The sequence below is a fragment of the Anolis carolinensis genome, chromosome 6 (assembly GCF_035594765.1).
Source record: "Anolis carolinensis isolate JA03-04 chromosome 6, rAnoCar3.1.pri, whole genome shotgun sequence".
Taxonomy (NCBI): Eukaryota; Metazoa; Chordata; class Lepidosauria; order Squamata; family Dactyloidae; genus Anolis; species Anolis carolinensis.
This window is the reverse complement of record NC_085846.1, coordinates 70368665-70380806: the sequence shown is the minus strand read 5'-3', so window position 1 is coordinate 70380806 and position 12142 is coordinate 70368665. Positions and strand designations below refer to the sequence as shown.

The window sequence follows — 12142 nt, the reverse complement described above, 5'->3', positions numbered from 1 at the left end:
GTACAGTAGATTCTCGCTTATCCAACATAAACGGGCCAGCAGAACATTGGATAAGCGAAAATGTTGGATAATAAGGAGGGATTAAGAAAAAGCGTATTAAATGTCAAATTACGTTGTGATTTTACAATTTAAGCACCAAAACATCATGTTTTACAACAAGGCTTCCACTTGTTTGGGAGCATGTCTGCACTTGTATTGTTGTTGGGTGTGTTGGCCAGCTGCGTGTTGATGCCTAGAGAAACAGCTGTGGATCTGGGTGGGAGGCAGGCTGCGTTGGATAATACAGAACTTTGAATGAGCGATGGTTGGATAAGCGAGATTCTACTGTATTGCTTTTCACCTACTCTTATAGAAACCTCTTGTCTACCAGAAATAGGTCCTGAGTATATTTATGTTGCAACTTTTGTTTAGGAAAAAATGGGAAAATGGAAAAAAGAGGGATACAAGAGAAAAAAGGATAGATTCAGATAGTTCCACCTTGAACCAAATGACCAAACGCCAAAGCAGAGCCTTACTGAAATTTCTAGAGGGATGGCAATCTAAAACAAAAGAAAGACAACCCAGTAGCACAAGTTTTCTTGGGCTATACTCCATTAGATGTGCACACTTTTATCCAGAATTTTAAATATTTAGATTCTACATATGGTTGTAGGTCTAACTGCCATAAGTTGAAGTTAGAGGGAAATGAAATTCAGGGAAATCCACCCATGAAAAATTGTCAGACTTTCATCTGGCTGAAAAATCTGATGAAATTATTTCTTTGCCAATAGATTTCCTGCCAATAAACAAAGAGTGGAAAATTCCTGGAGGCTCTTTACTCCCACGCTGGTTCTTGCTATTTTGATCATGTATCCTTTTATTTGTAGATACAGTTCTGTTTTTCAGTTGTAAGCCATCTTGATTTGATTTAATGGACAAATAAGACGAGTTCCCAGGAGACGTTTCTTGGCAGATGTCTCATGAGAGCCCTAACAAAATATTTTTTGTTGACATTGTATTTCCGAAGACAAGCCATGGTCTAGTCACAGATTACTTAGATAAAATAATGAACATTTCTGACACATGCACACTATATCAAACCATGCTATGTTTATCAATATCTCAAATTGCAATGTTTGAAGGAGCACGTTTATACATTTCAGTTACCAAAACACTGAAGAGTTCCGAAGAACTGGCACTTAGCTTTGTTGTGACAGTTTAGTGGTCCAGATCTTATTCATAGGCCTTCCCCAAAAGAATTATTTTCTACAGGAGATGGTAGATAAAATGCCTACAAGGCAAAATATAGGTCTGTGACTCTTTTTCTTCTGTACCATTTATAGCCTGTGAAGCTTCAAAAGCTTGTATTTTGTGTTTTGTAGTTGGCCCAATAAACCTATCGCTATTTTGTGGATTTTACTGTATTTCACTGCATGGTGAACATGGCCACCCCTGAATATATTTATAGATTTTATGAGGCTAGAAAGCTTGTATCTTCAGAAATTGAAACTGAGAGAAAACCAAGTCCTTTAGCTCTAACAATATGCTATTTCACAGAGAGGCATGTGATTGAAAATAATTTCCTCAAAGAAGCTTTCTACACTTCACTACTGCATATGGGTCTCAATAGGACCTTTAACCATCTCTAGGACGAGAACTTAAAACCAGGATGTTGAGTTGGAAGCTGTGGAATCAGAAGCAATTTTGGGTCGAGCTGGAGTCAATTAAAAGTAAAACTTGGCAAACTATGATATCTCATTTTATACCTATACAAATCAAATAAATATATCAGTCTAAGTTTTCTGATCACTCATGTTGTGGTTATAAAGTGCTATCACTTTACTATATTTTGCATAATTAAAGCTACTGCACCAACTGCATCAGTTCCTGGAGAAGTCGGACCTGGCTACAGTGGTACATGCCTTGGTTACATCCTGGTTAGACTATTGTAATTTACTCTATGTGGGGCTGCCTTTGAAAAATGCTCAGAAACATCAGTTGGTTCAAAAAGCAATGATCATACTGCTAACTAGAGCTGGCTCCAGTGGCTGCCAACACATTTCCGGGCACAATTCAAAGTACTGGTTTTGACCTACAAAGCCCTAGACGGCTCTGATCCAGGTTATCTGAAGGACCGTATCGCTTTCTATGAACCTGGTAGACATCTACAATCTACTGAGGAGGGCTTTTTCTCTATCCCACTACCCGCTCAAGTGCATTTGGTGGGAACACAGAGAAGGCCTTTTCGTGGCTGCTCTGACTTTCGAGAGACCAGGATGGTATCATCTCTGCTGGCCTTCCGCAGGCAGGTCAAGACTTCCTTCCATAAGCAGGAATTTGGAGGATGCTGGGGAGGTTGTGGGTGGAATTTTCTTGGGGTGGGGAATGTGCATTTTAAAATGCATTTTAATTTTATGTATTGTATTTTAACTGTATCTTTAACCTAACACACACAGTTGCAAAAGTAAAGGTTTTCTCCTGACATTAAGTCTAGTTGTGTCTGACTCTGGAGGTTGCTGCTCATCTCCATTTCTAAGCCGAAGAGCCAGCATTGTCCATAGACACCTCCAAGGTCATATGGCCGGCATGACTATATGGAACGTCGTTACCTTCCCGCTGGATCTACTCATATTTGCATGTTTTCGAACTGCTAGGTTAGCAGAAGCTGGGGCTAATAGTGGGAGCTCACCCTGCTCTCCGGATTCGAACTGCTGACCTTTCAGTCAGCAAGTTCAGCAGCTCAGTGGTTTAATCTGCTGCACCACTATGGGCTCCAAACACACAGTACTGTTTGTTTGTTTTTTAATTTTTGTATTTGCTTTGTTTTAAATCAAAATGTGTGGCTGTTTGCCACCTTGAGTCCCCACAGGGAGAAAGGCGAGGTATAAAGTAAACCACAAAAATAATAATGTAATAATTACTTATTAATATAGAGTCTCACTTATCCAACACTCGCTTATCCAACGTTCTGGATTATCCAACGCATTTTTGTAGTCAATGTTTTCAATACATCGTGGTATTTTGGTGCTAAATTCGTAAATACAGTAATTACTACATAGCATTATTGTGTATTGAACTACTTTTTCTGTAAAATTTGTTTTATAACATGTTTTGGTGCTTAATTTGTAAAATCATAACCTAATTTGATGTTTAATAGGCTTAATCTCTCCTTATTATCCAACATATTCGCTTATCCAATGTTCTGCCGGCCCGTTTACGTTGGATAAGCGAGACTCTACTGTACAGCTATTTCTCAAGGGATCAGTCAAAAATGGGTGTTGGTGTCATAAGTTTAGTGTACCGATTCCACATCTTGCTTAAAAAGCAAGGTTGGTATTATCTAGCAACCAAGCAGCAACCAAGACTTCCAAGGTGGCAAAGGGCAATGTTATCAATTTCAGAGACTGTTGGATCCTGAAAGAGCTTGCATTGGGGAAATATGCAGCGATGTAACATTTCTGCCTTTTCAAGAACTTGCTCCTAAAGAACAGTTGTAAAACATTTAACAGGCTATTCCTATTTTCTTCTATCACCACTGATACAAGTGATTCATCCATCTATATAGGCATCATGCCCCCTGTAGTGAAGAAAGATGACACTGATTTAGAAGAAATTCTCATTGAGAAACGACACAGATATGTGAACATAACTTTTTGGCTGGTGTTATACAGTATCTTTTGTTCCTAACTCGCTGAAAATTCTGCATATTAGATGAAAAATATTCTAACACAATAGATTGGATCTGGCAGGCAAACATAATAAATCTGATGCCCAATGAGGAGCACCTATGTGTTGTTAATGGAAACATCAGCAGGATATTCCCCTCCATAGCTTACATGTCTCACCTCAGAAACATATCCCAACTTCTGGAGAAACTTGGGGCCAGAAGAGAAGGTTGAGAGGGGACATGATAGCCATGTAATGTCGAAGGCTTTCATGGCCGGAATCACTGGGCTGATGAGTTTTCCAGGCTATATGGCCATGTTCCAGAAGAGTTCTCTCCTGCCGTTTCACCCACATCTATGGCAAGCATCCTCAGATTGTGAGGTCTGTTGTAAACTAGGCAAGTGAGGTTTATATATCTGTGGAATGTCTAGGGTGGGCGAAAGGACTCTTAATCTGTTTCAGACAAATGTGAATGTTGCAATTGGCTACCTTGATTAGCACTGAACGGCCTTGCAGCCACAAAGCCGTTTTTGTTCAAACAAAGACTCCCTTTTTAATCAGATTTAGAGGCAGCACATTTTTCTGGCTAGAAGTGTATAGTGGAAGGGGAAATCCAAACTAAACTGTACAGTTATGGTTCAACAATGCTTTTATTAACCTGCTAGGTGGAGGGGGAAGTGTGTTTATTTTAATTTCAAATTGAAAATATCAGAAAGGGGAGCTAAAGACACGTTAGCTATAACTGGCTAAAGCTTAGTTGGTAATGCCATCAATTTTAGTCCGTGTTCAACTTTTCCAGGTAAATTAGCAAAAGAAAAAAATCAGACAAACTCATTATCATACTAGCTGTAATCAAACTGAAGTTTATTTTCTGACAGTTTATGCTTTCTTGGCAGGAGCAGAGGCCTTCTGGAGCTTCTTTATTTCATGCTTGATGATCCTGTTTCGCTGTAAGAACAGTTATCAAAAATTATTATTAAGGAGGGTTCAATTTTCACCAACCAAATTACATTACTAATGTGGACAACTGAGAGTTGTAGTTTAACCTGGCATATTTGTTTTAAACTGTAGTCAAAATTTCCAACTTTCATTTTATAGAAGTTTAGCTTCTATAATTCCCCCATCTATAAAGTCGACTGAATTGTACTTGGTGGTTGATTGATATTATTACTGTTGTATTAACTCTTGTTTTATTGCCTTACTGTGTTTTATCTTTTGTATATTGTGTAATGTATATTGTGTAATGTACTATTGTTTTCGTAAACTATGCTGATTGTGCTTTGCCTCATGTGAGCCGCCCCGAGTCCCTGCGGGGAGATGGTGGCAGGGTATAAATAAAGTTTTATTATTAGTATATTATTATTATTATGGTTGCACAAAAAAGCAAATTATAACTAAAGTGCATGCTAAGTGAGAAAACATTTATCTAGTTAAAATATGCCTTCTTAGCCTCCAGATAAATTCTAGCTTCTCAGCCGCTCAAAATGCAATATACAAATCTAAGAGTATATTTGATTTTTTTTAAAATTAAAAACACTAAAACACCAGAATTTAAACAACATTGTTAAAACAGACAGAGAACGTTGACAGTCTTGGTACAAATACAAGAGCCTAAGAAAATTCAATCTTGCCCAGGGACATATTATTATTAATATTAAAGAACTCTCCTGGGGGAAAGCATTCTATAACAGAAATACTACACTTTAAAATACATTGTTATTGATCATCAGAAGGATGAAATCTGAAAACACAGACATGCAAAGTGCCTCAGATGATCACCTTAAAAGAAAAATTCAAAATGATATCATAAAATTGGTCTTACCTAGAATATAAAGCTAGATTGCAGCACATCTACATTGTTTTTGAAAAACAAAAAACAAGAGTTACACACAAGTTACTTACCATTTTCTTGGCCTTCATAACCTTGTAGCGATCAAAATCTGACATCTTGGCTTTCTGTAGAAACATTTCCCAGGATGGACAACATTAGTTTTGTTCAGACTGTTCGATTGTTTTGAATCCAACAAAGTATGACCACTCCTTTTATAAAGGCATTCTTAATTAAGTGCACCACATGCTAATCTCACTCACTTAATGATGACTAGGACTGTACCACTACAACTCAAGATTGTGTTTTAATTATTTCATCTTTTACTAAAAAAATTTTTAAAAAACATGTGCATGTGTATGCAGCCCCAAGTCACCAGTCAATTTAGGCGACCCCATTAATTTCATAGTTTTTTAGGCAAAGAATAATCAGAGGTGGACTTTGCCAGTTGCTTCTTCTAAAATACAGCTACGAGGACCTGGTATTTACAATCAATTTTAACATAAATTCTTATTTCTGATGTCCAGGCATCAGTGTTGTCACTTTTGTAACAAATAGACACGAGGCTTCAGCAGAACAGACTATTCCAGCGATGGTAAAAGTACAAAAATGAAGGGAAAAGCCCTTAAAGGATGAACCTGCTATAGCAAACTACTGAGGAAAAAGCATGTTCAATTATAACAGAAAGTTGATGAGAAGTTATTAATCCTGAAGGGCACAGCTTGTTAACTGGAACCATGAATACGGACTGATGTGGGTGCTACTATGCCTTTGCTGCTAAGACAACACATTTAATTGCCTGGGTCCCAATTTAATTCAGCATGTTGTCCAGTTTATGATATTTTGAAAACATACCTTTTCCCTGGCCTCAATTTTTTGTGCCCATCTGGTAGCTTTCCACTTTTCATTAATGTTTTCCTTCTCCCAAGCAATCCGCACATATTTTTGACGAGCACTAAATTAAAGTACAAACACAAATACAGGTTACTGTAACATTACGTGAGATTTCATTTATAAATGGTTCTTCACTATCACCACCTATACTACATTTGACCCCATGTTATTTAGTCTCTAGAATTCTAAATGACATTTCATTTATAAGTAATATTCAAATTATAGATACTATCAATATCCACTCCCTTCAAAAAGTTCTAACAATAAAACCTTAATGTTAGGTGCCACATACAATCTTCATAAACAGCCTACAAAGAGTGATTATCCAACATATCACACTAAACTATAGTTTTATATAATCTGCCTTAACAGAAATATGTCATGGGTACAAGTTTCAGTGACTCTCATGTTGGGCTTTTGTCCTTGTACTGCAGTGATTTGCTATGCTACCTATTTGAGCATGTGCTGAATGTTTCAAGACTAGCTAAAGTTCTAATACAAACATGTATTTCAGGCAACATTCTCCCTATTAGGAGTCTATATCATTCCAGTTCCATTACATGTTAATTATATCTTCCTGAATAGGCTTTAAGTTTGTGATTGTCACTGTGTGCCTTCAAGTTGTTTCCAACTTGTGGCAGGCCTATGGTGACCCTTTCAAGGGGTTTTCTTGTCAAGATCTGTTCTGAGTATACCTTTGCCGTCTGCGTATATATAAGAGTAACTATTACAGAACACATTACAGGTTTTAACACTTTAGAGTGCAGGAGAGTCTTTTATGCTTTTATTCCCACAAATCTTTCAGCCAATATGAAAACTGATAAATTCTACGTTCACAACAATGCAAGTTATTTCCACATTAATTCAACTTTAGAAACAGTGATTTCAAACTACAAGGATAACCAACCTGTGGGGGAACTTGATAACAAAGTCAGTCAGCTGCATGCACTTGAAAGGCATGGCTTGTCTTCTGACACCAGTGCAGGGACCATCTACAAGTGCCTAAAGAAAAGAGGAAAATAATTAGTTTCCACAACTGTCCCAAGGATAAAAAGGTGAGCACTGGATTAATTTTCTACCTCCACCTTCAGCTTTCATTCTTATATGATATAAAATATTAACAGGAAAACGTCTTCTTGAAAGCTTGCCTGCTCTTGATATGAAGCCCAGGCACAAATCAAGAATAAGCAATGTTAATATTTTAGCACTAAGATGGTAACTACAAAAGTTAGCTGTTGACTGATAATGACTACATGGATTTCATATTGGTTTCTTAAACAAGAAACTGGTAATTTACAATTATCTTCCTCTGAAATAAAGCCTACAACTGGCAGTCCCTCTAGTACTAACTAGGTTTAACCCAATTTCACTTTCAAGATCAAAGACAATATGGTACATTCTGAGTATTTGTACTACAAAGCTGCCCCCCACCCCAACAGCCTTTGGCGATTTAGTGAATGTAGGGATGTACTGCTTGTATTATCGGCATTCTCTTTCTGATCAAGTTTGGGATGGTGATCAACAGTTTAGATCTGCATAGATGAAGTATTGTTAATATGTCCACAAAGGCCTGCATATGTTACTGGCCAGCTACATGCAAGAAATCAGTAAGAAATAGATGAGATAGCCCTCTATGACAGATGTTGATGAAAACTCTTTTTGTTGAAACTTGCAGTGAAATCAATCCAGACAGAAAAGAAGGCTGCTTATTTCCCTTTATGGAACCAGTTCTGAACTACAAAAATGGTGGAATACATAGCTATACTACAGGTACACAGCAGGTATTCAAACTTACCCTGTTCTGATCAATAACATCTACAATTGCAACCAACTTGCCCGCATGTGGTCCAAAGGAAATGTAGGCGACTCGACCAATCTCAACGTAGCGTTTGAACACCTTTATGGGAAATAAAATCATTGTAATATCTCACAAAGACGCATTTAGGGATGATCTCAGTGTGGATCACAACACAATTTCAGAATAGTAAAACAGAAGACATTACTTATTGGCTAGACTGGGAATATGTACAATGTAGGCACTCAAAAAATTCGTCTTAACCAATTAGATCTACCTAAGAATTCCACTGTAGCTGAAGCCACATATAGCTGCTCAGGACACTGAACCTTTGCCATTGTATTAACCAGTGACTCCCAGAATAACCTTAAGCCAGGTCAAAAAACTTCCTCCATGAGAAAGTGTGTCATTAGATCCAACCCTTCTATAAAATACAATTCCATCAATTACCTGTTACTGGTCTGGTTTTCTGCTTTCAGATCAGTTACTGAAAGAAGAAAACCAGAACAGTTAGGGAGGAAATAGCCAGAATTTCTTGGTGTTGCATCACCACTATTATCCTTCTCATGCGATTAAGTGCATAAATCACCAATAAATAGAATTGTTTTGTTTCAATTCAAAGTGCAGGTTATTACCTATAAAGCCCTAAACAGTTCAGGCCCTGCCTATCTTCATGGCCACATCCTCGCCAATGTACCTGCACAAATGTTAAGATCTGCCAGGGAGGCCCTCCTCACGGTCCCGCCATCGTCGCAGACGTGGTTGGTGGGAACGCCCTCCCCAGGGATATTAGACAAGCCCCCACACTGTCCTCCTTCCAGAGGGATTTGAAGACTTGGATGTTTAAACAAGCCTTTGAGAATATCTAGCCCCAATGGCCCGCAATTAATGATACAGCACTGCACACGTTTTCATCCCATGCCCTTATTCCTTAGCTACAATTTGCACTATCCCCTTCCCTTGTTCTTGTTCACAATTTGGCCACATTTCATGGCAATTGTCACCATAGGTGATTGGGCACTGTTCTGAGTTTAAATTGTAGTTTTATATGCTATTTCTTTTACTTTCAGTATTGTGCTAAGTGTTTTATACGTTGCTTTAGGCATTTTGTGTTGTATGTAAGCCGCCCCAAGTGCCTTCGGGGAGATGGATTCAGGGTACAAAAATTGTCACTATTGTTATTATTGTTACTATTCTTATAAATCTGCTTATGTCTTATTTTCAAATTATATTGCAATATATGTACACAGAGCTCTTTACAAACAGGGGAAAAAAACAATTCCTGAATCTTTTAAATCAACATACACAGAAGGAAAATTGAAAACATGGAGATGAGTGGAAATGAATTTGCCCCATCCTTAGGCTTTGTTTTCCAGTGTGCATGCAGTGGGAAGCTTGAAAAGGAAATACAAGTTTGGAAAGGGGAAGGGGAAGAGGTAGCATCAAAGTCAAGTGGTGGTTCAGTCCTAAACCCCAAATCCAGCAAATTATTAGAAACAGAGCTGCATCATTCATCCATATGGCAGAGATTGGAAGAGGCACAGTGTTGAGGAAATAAAGAGACCTGTAGGGAGGGGAAGATGTGCTTAAAGGTGGCCATAGGGCCTTTCCAGACAGGCCTATATTCCAGGATCTGGTCTCAGGTTTTCTGCTTTAAACTGGATTATGAGTCCACACTGCCAAATAACACTGTGATAAGCAGAAAACCTGGGATCAGATCCTGGGATGTAGGGCCAGTCTGGAAGGGCCCATAGTGGAACCCTGGCGTTTGAACCACGATTTGAACCCATGCCTTCCTACAAATAACTTGGCGACGGGGCTTCCAGCTTTGCCTTCTTCATGCCCTATTTACAGCCTGAACCTGCATATATGGCAGTGCAGACTGGGGCTTCTAGCAATGGGCCTCTTTCTAGCGAGAGAATCACAACAAGGCCTCACAACGCCTTTCACCGCCAGCAGAGGAGTTAATTCTCAGAGTGGACGCCCATCGCGTTCTACCAGCCACACTGGCCAGTTCAAAAAACTTTTTTTCCACGCCCTGGCCTTCAGGAACAGTTAAAGTAATTCTCATTTTGACGTTACATGGCAATTATTATATTATCAGTGTTTCGTCCCTAAGAGGCAAGGCCCCTCCGCCTAGTTCTTCCCTCTTCCCATCCACGGAGACCCACGCCACAACCCGCTGCCACCAGAGGCCCACTTCTGTCCTCCTCCCGCCCCACTCCTTCAACTACTCCTCTCGTAATCCCTTCAGGCGAGCCCCACGAAACAGGCCTCAGCCACGCCGCCGCGCTCACCATGATGGACGCCGCGCGAGCCGACAGAAAAAGAGAAAGAGCGGCTTCCGGTTGCCTCGCGATACCTCTGCCACTAACTCGACGGCGCAGGCGCAAAGGAGGAAGAGGCGGGCGAGACTGCCTTTCGTCACCGTCGCGAGACGTTACCCGCGAGGCGCATGCGCGGGAAAGAAAAGGGAACCGATCTATTACGCATGCGTGCTACCATTGCGGCGAGCACGTTCCGTGTGGGATTGAAGAGCTTCAGTTGCACGAGGCGCATGCGTGGAAAGTATTCTGTACGTCATGGGGGGGATAGCTGGGCTCGGGAAAGTTGGCTCTCCATAAGGTAAAGGTTTCCCCTGACGTTAAGTCCAGTCATGTCTGACTCTGGAACCTCCTGGTGCTCATCTCCATTTCTAAGCCGAAGAGCCGGCGTTTTCCGTAGACACCTCCAAAGTCATGTGGCCGGCATGACTGCATGGAGCGCCGTTCCCTATGGCTCTCCACAGGGAACACCAAACGCAGCATTGCCCAGACACGAATCAAGGAACATGAAAGGAACTAGACTGATTCAACCAGAGAAGTCAACCATAGCAGAGTACTTGATGAACCAACCAGAACACGGCATATTATTTGAGAACACAGAAATGCTGGACCACTCTTAACAACTATCATATCAAACTACACGGAGAAGCCATTGAAATCTACAAGCATGTGGATAATTACAACAGAAAGGAAGAAACCATGAAAATGAACAAAATTGAATACTCTAAAATCACTACAGTAAATAAAGAACAGCACTCTGAAAACAGAGGAATTCCAAGCATGAATCAATCAAGGCCAGCTAACACCTCCCAACAAAGGAATCCCCCAGGCAGGAATCTGCCAGACCTTGAAGCTGCAAGGCTATTCAATGCTAATCAAGGTGGCCAATTGAAACATGCACACTTGCCTCAAACAAACAAGAATGCTTGCTCCCACCCTGGACATTCCACAGATACATAAACCCCACTTACCTAGTGTCCAACAGACCTTCCAACCTTGGAGGATGCCTGCCATAGATGCAGGCGAAACGTCAGGAGAGAATGCTTCTGGAACATAGCCATACAGCCTGGGAAACTCACAGTAACCTGAAGTTGGCTTTCCTGGAATATAGTTCCCAGAAACGATGCAGCCAACGTGGTGAAACTTGCTGAGTAGGGTATTCTGACTCAGTTGTCATCAAAAGAGAATCTTTCTAAGCTGACCGAATGGTAGCGCTCTAACCATGGCCTCCTAATCAGCTTTGATTTCTGGCGCCTCATGAAGAGAGGCCTCCAAGTCATTCTCCTCAGCAGCTCGGAAACTCCAATTAGTTCAAAACGCAGCAGCCAGATTGGTCACAGGAACATCCAGGAGTGTTCATATTACATCCATGCTAAAGTCACTCCACTGGCTGCCCATTAGTTTCTGGGCAAAGTGTAATGTGTTGATTTTGATCTTTAAAGCCCTGCATGGTTTGGGTCTAGGATACCAACAGGATCACCTCCTGCACAATCTGCTCTTTAGGACACTTCGGTTCCTCCAACTAGCCAGAACCTGATCGCTATCCAAAAGACCTGTTCACTGGCTGCCCCAAGACTGAAACAACCTACCAGAAGAACAACCTGCTAAATAAGCTGTCAGAATTTAAAACACATCTGAAGACTTATCTCTTTCTGC

General features: G+C 40.2%; 1 protein-coding gene across 1 annotated transcript; it reads right to left on the bottom strand.

Annotated features, from left to right (window-relative positions):
* Window positions 1-4485: 4485 nt before the first annotated feature.
* rpl14 (ribosomal protein L14) lies at window positions 4486-10614 on the bottom strand. Its single transcript, XM_003222186.4, has 6 exons — window positions 10460-10614; window positions 8163-8264; window positions 7275-7369; window positions 6329-6428; window positions 5548-5601; window positions 4486-4593 (listed from the first exon to the last, which is right to left on the bottom strand). The coding sequence occupies exons 1-6, from the start codon at window positions 10460-10462 to the stop codon at window positions 4525-4527; spliced, it is 423 nt and encodes a 140-aa protein (XP_003222234.1). The 5' UTR covers window positions 10463-10614; the 3' UTR covers window positions 4486-4524.
* Window positions 10615-12142: the final 1528 nt, after the last annotated feature.

Excerpts from the sequence above, each read along its gene's own strand:
- rpl14 (XM_003222186.4), bottom strand. Across the intron at positions 6,429-7,274 it reads GTTATCAAGTTCCCCCACAG|TGCTCGTCAAAAATATGTGC; the intron begins GTTGGTTATCCT and ends ACTTTAATTTAG. Across the intron at positions 4,594-5,547 it reads TTATGAAGGCCAAGAAAATG|CGAAACAGGATCATCAAGCA; the intron begins GTAAGTAACTTG and ends CTGTTCTTACAG.